This window comes from Lipomyces arxii, assembly GCF_038497795.1.
Source record: "Lipomyces arxii strain Phaff 12-163 unplaced genomic scaffold V1512scaffold_4, whole genome shotgun sequence".
Taxonomy (NCBI): domain Eukaryota; kingdom Fungi; phylum Ascomycota; class Lipomycetes; order Lipomycetales; family Lipomycetaceae; genus Lipomyces; species Lipomyces arxii.
Window position 1 is genome coordinate 268,595 of NW_027117703.1, and position 15,731 is coordinate 284,325.

A 15,731-nucleotide genomic window follows, 5' to 3' on the forward strand; every position below is an offset into this window, starting at 1 on the left:
GGTAATAAATGTAATATAAGAATGTCTGATCTAAATATGAATACTCAACTATCATTGTATAGGACCCAAAGTGTATTGGCTGTCTACAGGCTGAATTAGTAATTAAAAAAGACAGCGAAATAATGCTAAACGAGGACGTTCACGAATGAGAGAAATTGAACAACATTCACGCGACCACTTCATCGTCAACATGAAACTGCACTAAGAAGTAAGACTACAGTAATGAAGTAAGATAAACAGACATTAAAACTAGGACAGATACGAATTACAAGTGAATTTAGTTGCCTAGTCAGAAGCAGGTAGTAAAGTCATTATTTTATAAAAGTAAACAGAATTAAGACGCGTGTTCGGAATGTAAACAATTACGTGTAAAATTAAAGCCAGCAATATTACGCGTTTATGGTATATACATTATACACGTATTGCATCTTGTTGCAACATAGTTGCAGGTTTCGTTTCTGTAGGTTTCGTACTTGCAACTCTAGTCTTAACCAGGTTTAGGGCAAAAGTTAGCAACTCGAATAAAAAATTGGGAGTTGCAACTCTCGTGTGAAACCGGCTATTGGCAGTTATCGAACTCGGAAGGCTAACTACTTTAGTTTACAATTTATACTATAGTGTTTATGCAGTGATGAGTGAAGAAGCAGCAGTGCAAGCGCTCTCAATTCTACACGCCAATGGCTCTGTCAATGTGCAAGACAGCGATGATAGTCTAAGTGACCTTTCCGCTGTAGATGAGAAGGGGCTTTCAGAAGAAGAGCTTGAGTTTCTGGATGACGACGCATCAAGCAATGCTGACTTTGACCGATCAAGCGCAGATGATATGAATGTTGATAGCCAAGAAACTGAGGATGAAGACATCCGTAAAATCGCTAGTCAACAGACAAGTATCAGGAAGGATGCAAGCCGCAGAAATGATGTGGATGGGGATGATGGGACTACCGCAAGCGTAAGTGTTGCAGATGTCTCCAAGTCATCACTTTCGAGAACCGACTCGAAAATTGCAAAGAAATCTGTTGAATATTTTGACCCTGAACTTTATGGGTTAAGACGAAGTGTAAGTTTATTAGACTGGGCCACTTTAAATTAGAATAAGTTTGGTAATCTTTATAGGGGCGTGCTCATGCTGCACCGGAGAGATTTGTAGAGGTATTTTGTTGCCGGCGTGCCGTATAACAGTTTTGTACATTCTAACAGTTTTTAGCTTGACGCGGATTTTAGCGATGGAGGTCTCGAAAAACCTAGGAAATCAAGGTCTAACAAACAAGCGAGAGGTACTTTTTATTTTGCCAACGCTGTAATGAAATTTCTAACTGCCATTAGTTTCTCAAAATACGTCAGATTTCTTATCTTCAGATAGTGACGACTATGCGCAATCTTCCAAATTACGCAGCAAGCGTCGAAAAGTCGGCGGTTCACGCACAAAAGGTTTTGAAGCGGAAATGCGATTTTCCACTCGCAACAATAAAGTTATGAACTACAATGAAGATCTTGATGACGAGCTTGAAATAAGTGAAGAGGAAGAAGACGAAGAAGAAGCTTACCCCTCAAGAAAACCAGTAAAGCAGCAATACGTTGAGACTTATGTTGATGAAAATGCAATTGATTCAGTGCTTGATCACAGGCAGGCTGCTGACGGTGGTACTGATCCGTTGAATGATCTTGAATATTACATCAAATGGCAAGGAAGGTCACATCTGCACAACACATGGGAAACATATTCAGATTTGAGTGGCCTTCGGGGGAACAAACGGCTTGAGAATTACATCAGACAGTTTGTCACTCTGGACGCCCAGATACGTGCCGACCCGTCAACAACTAGAGAAGACATCGAAGCTATGGACATTGAACGCGAACGAATGCGTGAAAACTATGAAGAGTACAAGACTGTTGACCGGGTGGTAGCATCAAAACGGGAGAATATCGATGGTGTTACAAAACTACAGTATTTGGTTAAATGTTTGTTGCACACACTGTTTAGACGTGACATTGACTCACTGTGTAGGGAAACGTCTTTACTATGATGCATGCACGTGGGAGGACGCCGAGTTAATTGCTAAAATTGCTAGAAAAGCAGTTGATCAATTTCTCACGAGGTCGAATTCCAAGCTTTCTCCATCACAAAGTGTTAACTACGGTCACAACCGTCCAAGATTTGATAGACTGACCGAGCAACCTTCTTTTGTCAGGAACGGTGAACTGAGAGACTTCCAGCTTACCGGCTTGAATTGGATGGCTTTCTTGTGGTCACGAAACGAAAACGGAATTCTTGCCGACGAGGTATGATTTCTTGTGTTAGCTTTGATTTACTAACATTCTAGATGGGATTGGGGAAAACTGTACAGACAGTTGCATTTCTGTCTTGGTTGGTCTATGCCCGAAAGCAGCATGGTCCTTTTCTTGTTGTTGTGCCACTTTCAACAGTGCCATCTTGGCAAGAAACATTAGATCTTTGGTCTCCTGACCTCAATTATATTGTCTACCTTGGTAATACACAGTCGCGACGAATTATTCGAGATCATGAATTTTTCGTTGGTGGCAATAGCAAAAAACCGAAGTTTAATATTTTACTAACGACATACGAATACATTCTGAAAGACAAATCGGAACTGGGCAGTGTCAAATGGAAGTATTTGGCTGTTGATGAAGCTCATAGACTGAAGAACGCAAGTTCGGCTTTATACGAGTCTTTGCAGGACTTCAGAGTCGACGATAGACTTCTAATCACAGGTACACCACTTCAGAATAACATTCGCGAACTTGCAGCGTTGATTGATTTTTTAATGCCTGGTCGGATACATATTGATCAGGAAATCGATTTTGAAAGCCCAGATGCAAACCAAGAAAAATACATTCGTGACTTGCACGAGAGACTGAAACCATTTATTCTTCGAAGATTGAAAAAGGATGTTGAGAAGTCCTTGCCGTCAAAGTCGGAACGCATTTTGCGAGTTGAATTGTCAGATATGCAGACTGAGTACTACAAAAACATCATTTCGCGCAACTATAGTGCACTCAACGCCGGAGCAACAGGTGGCTCGCAGTTGAGCTTGCTTAATATCATGATGGAGCTAAAGAAAGCTAGTAACCATCCGTATCTGTTCCCTAATGCTGAAACGCAGTATTTGAACAGTATAGATGGTGAATCTACACGCGACATCATTACCAGAGGGCTGATCATGAACAGTGGCAAGATGGTTCTTCTCGACAAGCTGCTAGGTCGGTTACGACGAGATGGCCATCGCGTGTTAATTTTTAGTCAAATGGTTCGGATGCTCGATATTCTTGGCGATTATTTAAGCCGGCGCGGTTTACCGTTTCAGCGACTAGATGGTACTGTCCCCGCGCCCACGAGACGAATTGCTATTGATCATTTTAATGCTCCCGGGAGTCCAGATTTTGTGTTTTTGTTAAGTACCAGAGCTGGTGGCTTGGGGATTAACTTGATGACTGCTGATACCGTGATCATTTTTGACTCAGATTGGAATCCGCAAGCTGATTTACAAGCCATGGCAAGAGCTCATCGTATTGGGCAGAAGTCGCATGTTATGATTTATCGATTTGTGTCAAAGGACACTGTTGAGGAAGAAGTTCTGGAGCGGGCTCGTCGAAAGATGGTGCTAGAGTATGCGATTATATCTTTAGGTATCACCGATACAAGTGGGGCATCTAAGCGATCAGAGCCGACCAGTAAAGAACTTAGCGCTATCCTAAAGGTATGCATGTTTATTTTGTAGAAATATTTAACATTAACACTATAATAGTTTGGAGCAGTGAACATGTTCAAGGCAAATGAAAATCAACAAAAGCTGGAAAACATGAATTTAGACGATATTCTCGAGCACGCCGAAGACCACGTGACCACTCCCGATCTTGGAGAATCCCATCTTGGTGGAGAAGAGTTTTTGAAGCAGTTCGAGGTAACGGACTACAAGGCTGACAGTCTAGACTGGGACGATATCATTCCTTCAACTGATCTTGAGCGTATCAAAGAAGAAGAAAAAATTCGAAAAGATGAAGAGTTTTTGCAGGAGCAAATTAGGATGAGCAGTCGTCGGCAGGCCACTATGAAGCAGGCTATAGACGGTGCCGATGAGTCCGAAGACAGTGCTGTTCAACGCGAGAGCAGGCGAAGAGAGCGAGCAATTAAACGTAAGAAGGAGAACGACGAAATAGGTGATCCTAATGCATTGTCGGAGAAAGAGATTCGAAATGTGTACAAGGCAATTTTGCGATATGGAGATCTTCGAGAGCGGTGGAATGTTCTTGCCGCAGATGGATCATTTTCCAACAAAGATCCAGAGCGTATCAAAACCACGTACGATGAAATGCAGACTCTCAGTAGAGCGGCTGTATCTCAGGAAGAATCAAAACGCAACAATACTGATCAACAGCAAACTGAGCAGGTCAAGAAACCTCGAAAAGCAATATTGTTTGAGTATAAGGGCATTAGAAATTTAAACGCCGAGCTTATTTTGCAACGACCTCTGGATATGAAAGTACTGTATGATGCAATTCCGGAAGAAGATCCCTACGGTTTCAAATTGCCAGGCCATGTAAAGGCAGTGCACGGTTGGAATTGCCCCTGGACCGTTAACGAGGACAATATGCTTTTGGTCGGGGTTCGGAAATACGGTTATGGATCGTGGACCAGTATCCGAGACGACCCTACTTTGATGATGAGTGACAAGTTTTTCTTGGAAGAGCATAGGGTTGAGAAAAAAGAGGAGCGTGTTAAGGATGAAAAGACTGGGCCGAAAATGCCTGGTCCCGTCCATTTGGGCAGGCGCGTGGAATACCTAATTGGGTTAATTCGCGATGCGGTCGATGACGACCAAGAAAACAAAGAAGTTAAACGCAGAAAGCGTGCACCCAGTCGCCCCAAAGCGTCTGCCACATCATCAGATTCGGCTTTGACTAACGCCAAGCCAAAGATTGAGCCACCACCTTCAGCACTCGAAGGCTCATCGAGTCAAGAATGCGCACCGTCGGCTGGCGTGATGACAACCAAGAAAGAGCGGAGCGTCAAGAAGCTTGCTTCTCCGACTGTGGCTCGTTCACCACCCGAAGCTGCAGATGATTCAGCGAGTGACTATTCTAGCATGGACGAGGCTTCTTGCAAAGAGATGCTTCATCCCATGCGACAAAGCTTGCGACGACTTAAAAAGGGCTCGAACGGACTTGGGCGCAGCGAGTGGGCTGTAATTCTGAAACGCGAGCTTAAGGCTGTAGGTGACTTCATCCAGCGCAAAGTCAAGAGCGCGCCGAAGAGAGACCAGGATCAGTTACAGAAGCATTTATGGGTTTTCGTGAGCTACTTCTGGCCAGCGAAAGTGCCGTCGAAGAAGTTATCAGATATGTACACAAAGATCAGACAGTTAGGGGACCAACGCGAAAATTCGAAGTAGCGTTGCGAGTTGTTTTTGGTTGTTTTATATCAATGTCAGCATTTGCCATGGGCGGGGTCAATCGGTTTTGGGAATTATTCTTTTATGTATGTGTGCAGTGTAATGAGTCCGTGCGTTTAGTTATTGCAATGGAAAAAACTATTGTTTTAATTTCTTTGACTCAGCAGCGCAAATCGTAAACATACTTATTTTTAAACACGGTCAATAGTCCTCTAGCCTTGATCGTCTTGAATGTCTCATCGACTGGTGCAGCATGCCAACCTGCCTTCTGTATTAAGCAAGAAAGGAAGCAAATTTTACCAGAGTCGAACTTCGGGAGACAATGCAGATACAGTTGCATCAAAGCACCAAGCAAGACTGGGATGATATGGCAGCCTAAAAATGATTGGCTCTCAATATGTAATGAGTATAGTGCTGAAGCTTCTATCGCAGCCCATTGAGGTTGAGCGACAGAATAGCAATCCTATATTGAAATATCATTTTAGTGTACTCACTTGTGAGCAAGATGTTGCCTGCAATATGACAACAAGTTGTACTACTCGTTACAGTCGTCTATGACAACAACGGCTGTGGCCAGCACAGTGTTCGACGTCTGACCGCCGATGCGGTCACTCAAGCGTACAATCCAATAAATGAGACAGTAAATAGCCATGCCAGAATGAACTTAAGTAGTTCGAAGCAAATTTCAGCACTGGCATGATTGTCGCAGACACCGGTACGTTTGCATTTTGTTGGTGATATAAGCTTTATGAATATGCTTTTCAGATTGTTTCATTTTCTATAACATTGTAAAGCAACGCGGTTGGTACAAACTCTTCTTCAACACTCTCGCTTCTCTTGTGATTTCAAGCGCAAAATTCATTTCATGACTTCAAACGAGGACTCCTTACTAGGCTTTCTAACTGACAGGTAGACCAAACGTCAAAGTTACAGTAGAGACATATAGACAACGGAAACGCAGCATTTTCAATCAAGAGCAGAACAGAACCAATACAGATTACAAAAATGTGCACTTCAAACCCCTTCTTGTATTTAGTATGAAGAATTGTGGTGGCTTCAAGAAATAGGTCGCATAAAACTTGTAGAGTACAAAAGCCTTACGTCTATGCGGCTGATAAAGTTTACAACCGAGTTCAAAGCGCCTTAAGACTTCGCGGTTCTAATCGACCTTGACTCTTCAACTGACGTATTCCGATTGTTACAAAAAATGGCTGGACCTGAAAAGATTTCAACAAAGACGGGGGTTACAGAGTTTCTTGCAAAGTACGATGATTTCATTTTTGATTGTGACGGTAAGTTTGAGTGATTGTTAAGTATGGATTGGTATTGACAATGAACAGGTGTGCTGTGGCAGGGAGATGTGCTGCTGCCTAAGGTCAAGGAGACATTGGACTTACTGAGAAGTTTAGGTACGTATTTAGGGGTGCAAATAGCGTGCGTGCTAACAATCATAGGCAAGAGACTTATCTTCGTGACAAACAACTCAACTAAGTCTCGCCAGGCTTACACCAAGAAATTTTCCAAACTTGGAATTGAAGTCACTGCTGTATGTTAAAAGAACTAAACATGAGGAATATAGGCTGATAGAACTTATAGGAAGAGATTTTCGGTTCTGCATATTCGTCTGCCGTGTATTTAAAGAAAGTTGTGAAATTCCCTGCCGACAAAAAGGTTCTAGTTTTAGGCGAGTCTGGAATTGAGGAAGAACTTGCAAACGAAGGGATTCAATTTGTTGGTGGCACTGACCCTGAGCTACGCCGTGCAATGACACCAGAGGATTTTGAGAGGATGGAGCCTGACCCTAGCATTGGCTGTGTGCTGAGCGGTTTGGACTTGCATATCAACTACTACAAGATTGCGTACGCGCTCATCAATTTGCAGGTTCCCGAGACGTTGTTTCTGGCGACCAACATTGACTCGACATACCCGACTCATGGCAAGCTGTTTCCTGGTGCAGGCACCATGGCCGCGCCACTAATCCTGTCGTCTAAGCGCCAACCCATCTCGCTCGGGAAACCGTCGAAGGCAATGATGGACTGCGTCAAGGCCAAGTTTGAGTTTATACCCGAACGAACGTGCATGGTTGGTGACAGACTCGATACTGACATCAAGTTCGGCGTGGACGGCGGGCTTGGGACGTTGTTTGTGCTCACGGGCGTGCACAAAGAAACAGACATTTTCGCGCCGGACGCGCCTGCTCAGCCGAAACACTACATGACTAAACTCGGTGACATCGTAAATATCACTGCATAGACTTTTTAGACGAGGCCACAGCCAAGTAGATTTTGTGTATTTTATGATAAACTTACAGAACGTTGTACTATTTTGGTAGTCTATTAGATATTTACCACACACTCCATTTTTAAATCATCTACGCATCCGTGATGCATCCCTGACTAGCATCAGTCACATTCCTAAATTGTTAGCTATTACCTTCGCAAATAATGGTCAGCGTACTTTGAGTATTTGTAAAGAGTGCCCCGCTTGTACTTCAATGGGGGAGCGACAAACTTCTTCTTCCGCTCAGCAATGACATCTTCTGTGACAAGCCATTCAATAATGTTCTTTTCTGAATCGATAATGATCTCATCACCATCTTCGACCAATCCAATTGGCCCACCTTCCTGAGCTTCAGGAACGATGTGACCAATTAGAAATCCATGAGAACCACCGCTAGTCACGTTAGCATAATCCTTTTTACGTGATGAATACATAATGAAGTGGCTTACCTAAATCGACCGTCAGTCAACATGGCAACATCCTTGCCCAGTCCAGCACCCATCAAAGCACTGGAAGGTCTCAACATCTCGGGCATGCCTGGTCCTCCCTTAGGACCCTAAGACCATCAATACAGCTATACCACAACACAGCGAACTCACCTCGAATCTGATAATAATGACAGTCTTCTCTCCCTTCTTGATTTCACCACGTTCAAGCGAGTGAACCATGTCATCCTCAGAGTTGTAGACACGGGCTTTGCCGCTAAAGATAGTACCTTCTTTTCCAGTAATCTTACCGACTGAACCGCCAGGTGCAAGACTGCCCTTGAGAATCTGTAGGTGGCCAGTTTTTTTGATGGGATTCGATAATGGCGAGAAAATTTTCTGGTCTTTGGGAAGGTCAGGGAATAGCGACACGTTTTCTGACAAAGTCTTTCCAGTGACTGTCAGCTGAGTGCCGTCTATAACACCTTCATTGATGAGAAATTTTATAACGGCTAAATTATTAGATTGAAAATAATCAAGCAAAAAAAAGTTGCTTACAAGGAGTTCCTCCGAGAGCAATAAGGTCAGCCATGACGTATTTACCACTGGGCTTAAAATCGGCAAGCAACGGGGTTTTGTCGCTGACAGCCTGGAAATCATCGATGGTGAGCTTCACTCCAACCGAGTGCGCGATGGCAATCAAATGCAACACTGCGTTAGTAGAACCGCCTGTGATGGTGATGTACTTCATTGCGTTCTCAAAAGCTTCTCTGGTCATGATGTCTCGTGGTCTGAGATTCATCTTGATCAAGTTCTTGATTGCAACACCGACGTCAATACACTCCTGGAGTTTTTCAGGGCTCTCTGCAGGGTTTGATGATGACCCAGGAAGAGTCATTCCCATAACCTCAGCCGCTGAGGCCATGGTATTTGCAGTGTACATACCACCACAAGCGCCAGCGCCAGGGCAGGCGTGTCTGATAATATCAGCCCGAGTCGGCTCGTCGATTGTTTTACTGAGGTACTGGCCGTAAGCCTGGAACGCCGAAATAATGTCGATGTCGACGTTTGGCATGCAAGACGCGCGACCGGCTTTGATGGTGCCGCCGTAAAGCATGATGGATGGCCGGTTAACGCGGCCCATTGCCATGAGGACACCGGGCATGTTTTTGTCACAGCCAGGGATTGAAATGTTGGCGTCGTAGTGCTGGCCAAACATGACGGTTTCAATAGAATCTGCAATCAAGTCACGAGATTGAAGGGAATACCGCATGCCAGTTGTTCCCATTGAGATACCGTCACTGCGACGTTAGACAAAATAAAAAAGAGAAGAACCAAACAAACCTGACACCGATCGTGTTGAACTGAAGACCTTTTAAGCCGGCCCTTTCGACACCTTCTTTGATACGAAAATTGAGATCCAAAAGATGCATGTTACATGGATTTCCAGAGTACCATACACTAGCATTATGAGTGACCACATCACCCGACTGTAACAAACGTCCCATACCTTGAAATTCCAACTTGTGCTTTAGCAAAATCCTCATCTTTGAAGCCAGTGGCGTACACTACGCAAATCAGCCCTCACATTCTCTGTCAACTCTGTGTCACTCACGCATAGCCTGCGCAGCTCCTTGAGACTTTGGGATCGTGATTTCTGACGAATACTCATTCAAGGTTTCATTATCTGATCCTGCTCGTCTGACAGTTCCAACACTAAATTCGCGTCTGTTCAAATCAATAATTTTCTCGAGACTGATTCTTGCTATGTAGTCACTGACCGATATCGGGGAACTGTTCCAACCAGACGAGTCCTAGGAAGAAGAGCTTTTTTGCCTAAAAATACCATTATAATTTCAACTAGATCAGCCTCGAAAGAACTTGAACTTTTATAAAGAAAAGTGAAATTCGTTAATTTAGTTGAATTTTATTTTTTTTTCTTTTCGAAGTTGACAATTACGGCACTTTAGATTGGCGAAATATCGGCAATGAGTCAAATTCTAAGCAGGGTAAGCATATTAAGGTTCTGTATAAGGTTTAAAGATGAGATTTGGAGTGGCAGTAGTATTGTTAAAAACGTTTCAAATTGTGATTAAACAAATAATATAACATGAAATTACTTTTGACTACTAATTTTGTTTGATTAATTGGGTTTTTATATAAAATGGGTTTGATTAGTGATAAAGTGTGCATTTTAAAGTATTCAGGAGTAAACCTTAAACTGTCAAGTGCTTGATTGAATGTCCTGCTCACAATTCACGTTCACACAAATCTTCACGAAATGGCTCGTCATTCGAAGAGAAAGTGAGTAGATTCACACGAATAGATAAAGATTGACTGATGTTTGAATAGCACAGCACTTGCGTTTTTTACAAGTTATGAGCGGTCACTTTTGTCACAGTATGGTCGTCAAAAACAAAGGTTAAGCAATGATTCGTTTCGTGAACTTGACACATGCCAGCTATGTCTGATGAAGTCACGGGATCCGGTCGCGTGTCCTACTGATGGACATATATTTTGCAGAGAATGTGTGGTCGAAAACTTGATTTCGCAGTTGACAGAGATCAAGCGCATGAATAAGGAAATTGAAGTCAAACAGCAAGAGGAAGCAGAGAAAGAAGCAGAGGACGAGGAGAAGTCTCGACAAAGCGAAATCAGGAGGTTCGAGATGTTGCAGTCTGGGATTGGAGGTATATGAAAATACACAGCACTTGACCTAATCTAACATTGATAGGTAGTGCTAAGCGAAAACTGGATGAACAAGACTCTAATAGTAGAAAGAGAAGATCGACAGAAACCTATGAACCAAAGCTGTCCGCGTTCTGGATCCCGTCACTGACGCCGTCGATTGAGAAGCAAAGCTCAGAAGCACCAAAACTGAATCCTGTCTGCCCATCTTCTGAGCCAGAACACACGCATAATCTGTCTCTCAAGAGTCTATTGTCGGTCTCGTTTGAAGAACAGGGTAAAGCTAGAGTCTGTCCGTCTTGCATTAAGCCGTTCGGGAGTGCCATGGACGCGTATCGTATGTCTCCTGTTTCTAGCATGCGTTTAGAGTTAACATTGCGTAGTCACTGTACCGTGCGGCCATGTGATTTGCAAAAATTGTTACGATAAAGTCATGAAACCCCAGCACTCGGGCGAAAAGTTGTGTTGCTTTGTTTGCAGCGAGGACCTGACAGCTCCAAGCAACCACAAAGCAAAATCAAAAACCAAACACAGAGGCGTACTTTTTCTCGCAAAAGAAGGCACAGGTTACAGTGGAGGCGGTAAAGCGGTTGTCGAAAAGATTGGCGTTGCGTTTCAAGGCTAATCTCGTACATAATATATATTACATCCATGAATACTTTAGTTTTCGATTCTAAGAGTTACCATCTGACTGTCCACTCTCTTGATCAGACTTTCAAGCGACAACTTGGTTTTGTTTACTATTCGAGCCCTAAAGCGTTAGACTATCCATAAATACAGAAACCAAATTACATACTCGTTGTCAAGCATTTCCTTCAATACTTCAATTCGGTCTAGTTGTAGGCCATGAACAAGTGCCCTACTAGGCGACTCGTTTGGATATTTTCGCAGTACGGAATTGACCAGACCGACAAGTTTCTGCGATTGCCGCGTTGCCTAGCGTTATTAGCACATTGTTCAGCCGATCGCAACCACACGTACATCTTGTGTTCTGGGAATCAAACCGCGCGACTCTTCCAACGTGTTCCGGATCCGATGCAACTCCCGGATCCATTTCCGCTCGGCAGTACTGATGGGGATTTGCTGTGTCTCCATCAACCGGCGGTACAGTTTATCTGCCCGCTCGTTCAGCGACTGTTGTCTAGCTAATATCTGTTCGACCTTGACAGACACACCATCGTGTTGAGATGCCTCCAGTTTTGCGCTTATTTTCGACAAAACTTGTAGCTGGTTGAACATTTCTTCTCGTTGTTGTATCATTCTGAACAGTTAGCTTACTTTCACAACTACGTAAAATACTGACCTTGTTTGTATTTTATGCCCTGCTGTATGCACGTATTTGACCTCCGTCCCTAAAGACTCGACCGTATCGCCGAAAAATTTCAAAACCTGTTCCGAAATTATGAGCTTGTCAGTTAGCGAGAACTCAAGCTGACTCTGCTGCGCCAACAAGTGCGAGTCCAACACGCTACCCCGCCTAAGACGACTGAGATCGATATCCAGAGGCTTAATCAACACATCGGTCAATAATCCAAGACTCGCCGGTGGCTGCACTAGGCGACTGGGCTGTCGAATCGGGGTCGCACTAGACGCAAAAACCATTTCTTCTGCGTTGGTTTCAAAAGCATTCAATCCTTCTGTTGTGAGAATAACTAATACTTCACCAACAACGGCGTCTCTTATGATTGCGACAGCATAAACCCTGTTCCGAGATCTAAAAATTAGACTTAGTCTGACAATATTCATCTGATACGCACAGATTATTCGAGCTAAATAAACTCACAACTTTTGTTTTCGGTGCCGACTGCAAAAAAGACTTCAACTTCGCATCCTCTGAAGAGGACAGCACGTTCACTAGCTGTTTCCGCCAATTACTAATATCCAGTTGAACCACCCTCTGAGCGAAAGCCACCAAAACTGAATTTCCGTCCGCCGGTTTAGGTAAAAACCAAAACGAAACAGTTTTATCTCCTCGATCGGCTGGCAGCTGGCATTTCAGCGCCACACTTTCAAACAACAGAAACGACGGTCCAGTCGGGACAATCTCCTCCCCTGAATCTTCCTCTGCAAGTGTAGAGTAGGACGCCGAGTCCCACAACGCGCCAACAGGATAGTCTTCGATGCAGATATTGACCCTACCAGATGAGAAAGCAACACAAAACACAGAGAATTCGTCGACTTCAAAGCTAGTAATATCGCACGCGACACCAGATTTGTAGAGTTGTTTTGGATACGGCGAGATTGAAATCGGTCCTTGTAGAATCAAACTGAACTGGGCCTTGTCTGGTCGACTGAACCCGCATAAATCGGCCAGCTCACCGTACTTCCCAATGCGCGGAGCCAAACCGGCAACTTTGGACATGTCTTTTGACTCGAGTGAGATCTCACCTACCCAGTTTAGCTGCTGCCGAATCCGAAACCGCTCTGCTCTTGACACCGCCGGGTCAACTTCACGGTCTTCGGCTAGTGACCAGTCGAGCAACGCTTGCATTGTTCCACGCTCCATCACACTACTTAGTTAGCACTGCTCACATGTCACGCTAGAATATTACCATTGTCTTGGGATAAACGGACATAGAGCGTAAATGTCGCCGCTTTCCATAAGAACGTAAAGCGCCATTTCGCCCAATCCTTGGTCAGCAACGCCAAAACACATTGAAGTCGGGACAAGTTCCATCGAATCTGAGAAACCGTATGAGAAGTCCTGCGACGATGACTGGCGTAAATTAAATGATAGTTCTGGTTGCTCATAGCTGTAGACTAAATCAAACATACTAAATGATTGAGTATACGCCAAACTGCTGAACAATTGTGAATTACATTATCATGCCGTCCGAAGAAAGTACGACTAAAGATGAGTCTTCTTTTGCCAAAGGATGCCATAGCGCTTTCAATACCGACTTGGATTCTAATTTAATATTCTTATGTCTGTGATTAGTTAGACAAAGCACCACGGCAATTTCGGTTGAACACTGACCGAACGTATAATCTCGACTCTTGACGCTTTGCAAAGCCCGGTTCAGGTAAGGCACATACTATAATATTTGATTGACCTATAATTGCCAAATAAGTCCCTGAACTGTTGATCTCGAGTGTTTTGACAGGGAAATCAAGACCGAGAATGTTCAATGTCTACATAATCAGTAATATATCTCAATTGGGGGATGTTAAAGCACCTTATAATACTGTAGATGATCTCCTAATTCTCTTATCCTCGCACAATCTGCACATCTGATTTGCCCATTCACAGCAACAAAAAGCTCTGTCCCTCTCGTCACGACAACATTCCTCATCTGTGCATCATTTAACCCGTATCCACTATATTCTTGACTTGGATCAATTGCAGTCTTGACTGAGGCCAAATTGACCTTCTGCGCCGGTTCGGGCTTGATCGGAAGGATGTCACTAAATATCGGATGATCCGCCAAAAATCTTTGCAGAGACGGGTTTGCGGAGTACGACATGTTCGACTATGCGCTTTTGTTTGGAAGTTCTCCGTTTGTTTAGGTATTTCAAAATCTACGCGTAAAGTACTAGACCCATCTACGTGTAAGCACATACTAAATTTAATGTCAAATTGCCATTAAGTTAGACAGCATCAACTAGCCGTGGTTTCGTTCGGTGTCAGTGAAGACAGGAACTGTGCAATTGCAGGATCCAGATCTCCCATATCATCCGGTGCAGGTGCTGGCGCAGAATTTGCAGGTAGAGGTGTATAGACTGGATCAGGGACCATTTCTTCATCTCCTGGAGATTTGTCTCCGGATTTATCTTCAGGCTTGTCCGACATCGGTTCAGACTCGGTCAGCATTTCGCGCACTTCGTTTTGTAATGCGACTGTCTTATTCTTTTTTTCCAGCAGTTTCGCATGTTCGGTGGTCTCGCTCTTGAGCGCGGCCTTGTTGACTGACAGTAATGATTCCAGTTGAGAAATGTATTCTTTCCGTGCCTTCAACATCAATTCTGATGCGTCGACAGCGGCAGTCATTAGATTTAGCACGGTTTCAATCTGCCCCGCGTACTCCCCTGGCGCAGGTAACGCGTCTGCTTCAGTAACCGTAGAGTAAAGTTTGTCTGCTGCCGTAATTGCCACGCCAGTCTTGACGGTCTGGCTCGAGACATCACTTTGTACAGTTACAAGCTTCGAGAGTTCCAGTGGGAGAGAAGATGCGAACGGGGTGCCTTGACCTAACCGCCTGCCCCCTACTACTGCCTTTGGCTTCTTCTTGTCGGCGTCTGCTTTTGTCAGTCGTAGTTCAGTCAATAGGAGACAGGCATACCGCTCAATCGAGAATCAAGATCGTTTAGTACAGAATCATTAAAAATCGTCCTCTGTCGCCAGACCTCAGTCACCCGACGAATCTTTGCTTGTAATTCGGGCGGACACAGTCGATACGCGTTCTCAATCGTTTCAGCAATAGTCTACCGGTCAGTCCCCCGTATTTCAACAACCCGAATAGACTCACAGGCGCAAACGCGTTCAAAAATTCTTCTTTCTTTCTTGCACGTGATTGTTGCACGACTTCGTTTGCAAGGTAAATCAATGCAAGCTTTCTATGGTTCGATGCTACATACACCAAATCAGCCCTAGTACAACCACAGTAAACAGATCAAACAAACCATCAGCCAGTGCTTTGCTCCAAGTCTTGACTGTTTGAGCAGCATGCCGTCGATGAAACAAAATCTATATTATTAGATCTCCATACATTAATATTCCCTCCAAGATATTACCCATTGTGATATACTGACGATGGACTCTTGAGTCTCGTTCACACTCGATAGCTTACTAATTACTACATCTTCCGAATACATTTTGTATACTACACTTTACGTTACACACATGCAATGCTTCGTAAAATAGTAAACATCACTATATTATACTGGGTTAGGGCATTGTGATTCATCTCCATATGCATCCCCGAGACGGACA

At 43.9% G+C, this 15,731-nt stretch overlaps 6 protein-coding genes across 6 annotated transcripts; 3 read left to right on the forward strand and 3 right to left on the reverse strand.

The window, feature by feature from the left end:
• Positions 1 to 1,323: 1,323 nt before the first annotated feature.
• Positions 1,324 to 5,567, forward strand: V1512DRAFT_260101 (SNF2 family N-terminal domain-containing protein). The gene is made up of 4 exons (XM_066915769.1): positions 1,324 to 1,959; positions 2,006 to 2,280; positions 2,322 to 3,716; positions 3,765 to 5,567. The coding sequence occupies exons 1-4, from the start codon at positions 1,443 to 1,445 to the stop codon at positions 5,406 to 5,408; spliced, it is 3,831 nt and encodes a 1,276-aa protein (XP_066772523.1). The 5' UTR covers positions 1,324 to 1,442; the 3' UTR covers positions 5,409 to 5,567.
• Positions 5,568 to 6,377: 810 nt separating this feature from the next.
• On the forward strand, positions 6,378 to 7,762 carry V1512DRAFT_260104 (HAD-like domain-containing protein). The gene is made up of 4 exons (XM_066915770.1): positions 6,378 to 6,700; positions 6,749 to 6,817; positions 6,863 to 6,954; positions 7,005 to 7,762. Exons 1-4 carry the CDS (start codon positions 6,616 to 6,618, stop codon positions 7,659 to 7,661), a joined length of 903 nt encoding a protein of 300 aa, XP_066772524.1. The 5' UTR covers positions 6,378 to 6,615; the 3' UTR covers positions 7,662 to 7,762.
• Positions 7,687 to 10,177, reverse strand: V1512DRAFT_260109 (dihydroxy-acid/6-phosphogluconate dehydratase). Its single transcript, XM_066915771.1, has 9 exons — positions 9,895 to 10,177; positions 9,729 to 9,841; positions 9,624 to 9,681; positions 9,458 to 9,574; positions 8,672 to 9,414; positions 8,288 to 8,625; positions 8,138 to 8,244; positions 7,866 to 8,081; positions 7,687 to 7,822 (listed from the first exon to the last, which is right to left on the reverse strand). The coding sequence occupies exons 1-9, from the start codon at positions 9,960 to 9,962 to the stop codon at positions 7,780 to 7,782; spliced, it is 1,803 nt and encodes a 600-aa protein (XP_066772525.1). The 5' UTR covers positions 9,963 to 10,177; the 3' UTR covers positions 7,687 to 7,779.
• A 217-nt stretch (positions 10,178 to 10,394) lies between these two features.
• Positions 10,395 to 11,537, forward strand: V1512DRAFT_282391 (nitric oxide synthase-interacting; the record flags this gene model as incomplete). Its single annotated transcript, XM_066918007.1, has 4 exons — positions 10,395 to 10,417; positions 10,466 to 10,803; positions 10,848 to 11,138; positions 11,185 to 11,537. 4 exons carry the CDS (start codon positions 10,395 to 10,397, stop codon positions 11,424 to 11,426), a joined length of 894 nt encoding a protein of 297 aa, XP_066772526.1. The 3' UTR covers positions 11,427 to 11,537.
• Positions 11,337 to 14,298, reverse strand: V1512DRAFT_260116 (uncharacterized protein). Its single transcript, XM_066915772.1, has 9 exons — positions 13,978 to 14,298; positions 13,779 to 13,933; positions 13,622 to 13,729; positions 13,354 to 13,575; positions 12,559 to 13,311; positions 12,105 to 12,515; positions 11,783 to 12,062; positions 11,598 to 11,737; positions 11,337 to 11,552 (listed from the first exon to the last, which is right to left on the reverse strand). Exons 1-9 carry the CDS (start codon positions 14,263 to 14,265, stop codon positions 11,462 to 11,464), a joined length of 2,448 nt encoding a protein of 815 aa, XP_066772527.1. The 5' UTR covers positions 14,266 to 14,298; the 3' UTR covers positions 11,337 to 11,461.
• Positions 14,299 to 14,399: 101 nt separating this feature from the next.
• V1512DRAFT_252144 (RNA polymerase II-binding domain-containing protein) lies at positions 14,400 to 15,613 on the reverse strand (the record flags this gene model as incomplete). Its single annotated transcript, XM_066914702.1, has 5 exons — positions 14,400 to 15,037; positions 15,082 to 15,223; positions 15,268 to 15,368; positions 15,422 to 15,485; positions 15,533 to 15,613. The coding sequence occupies 5 exons, from the start codon at positions 15,611 to 15,613 to the stop codon at positions 14,400 to 14,402; spliced, it is 1,026 nt and encodes a 341-aa protein (XP_066772528.1).
• Between the last annotated feature and the right edge of the window lie 118 nt (positions 15,614 to 15,731).

What these genes read in the sequence shown, in the direction of transcription:
- V1512DRAFT_260109 (XM_066915771.1), bottom strand. Translation starts at nt 9,962, where the DNA reads ATGGTATTTTTAGGCAAAAAAGCTCTTCTTCCTAGGACTCGTCTGGTT. An exon ending in TGCTCTCGGAGGAACTCCTT is followed by an intron (nt 8,626 to 8,671) that starts GTAAGCAACTTT and finishes CTAATAATTTAG; the next exon opens with CCGTTATAAAATTTCTCATC. An exon ending in TTGACTGACGGTCGATTTAG is followed by an intron (nt 8,082 to 8,137) that starts GTAAGCCACTTC and finishes TAACGTGACTAG; the next exon opens with CGGTGGTTCTCATGGATTTC.
- V1512DRAFT_260116 (XM_066915772.1), bottom strand. Translation starts at nt 14,265, where the DNA reads ATGTCGTACTCCGCAAACCCGTCTCTGCAAAGATTTTTGGCGGATCAT. An exon ending in TTATTTAGCTCGAATAATCT is followed by an intron (nt 12,516 to 12,558) that starts GTGCGTATCAGA and finishes TCTAATTTTTAG; the next exon opens with ATCTCGGAACAGGGTTTATG. An exon ending in GGGCATAAAATACAAACAAG is followed by an intron (nt 12,063 to 12,104) that starts GTCAGTATTTTA and finishes CTAACTGTTCAG; the next exon opens with AATGATACAACAACGAGAAG.
- V1512DRAFT_260101 (XM_066915769.1), top strand. Translation starts at nt 1,443, where the DNA reads ATGCGATTTTCCACTCGCAACAATAAAGTTATGAACTACAATGAAGAT. An exon ending in ACTACAGTATTTGGTTAAAT is followed by an intron (nt 1,960 to 2,005) that starts GTTTGTTGCACA and finishes CTCACTGTGTAG; the next exon opens with GGAAACGTCTTTACTATGAT. An exon ending in AACTTAGCGCTATCCTAAAG is followed by an intron (nt 3,717 to 3,764) that starts GTATGCATGTTT and finishes ACACTATAATAG; the next exon opens with TTTGGAGCAGTGAACATGTT.
- V1512DRAFT_260104 (XM_066915770.1), top strand. Translation starts at nt 6,616, where the DNA reads ATGGCTGGACCTGAAAAGATTTCAACAAAGACGGGGGTTACAGAGTTT. An exon ending in GGACTTACTGAGAAGTTTAG is followed by an intron (nt 6,818 to 6,862) that starts GTACGTATTTAG and finishes TAACAATCATAG; the next exon opens with GCAAGAGACTTATCTTCGTG. An exon ending in TTGGAATTGAAGTCACTGCT is followed by an intron (nt 6,955 to 7,004) that starts GTATGTTAAAAG and finishes TAGAACTTATAG; the next exon opens with GAAGAGATTTTCGGTTCTGC.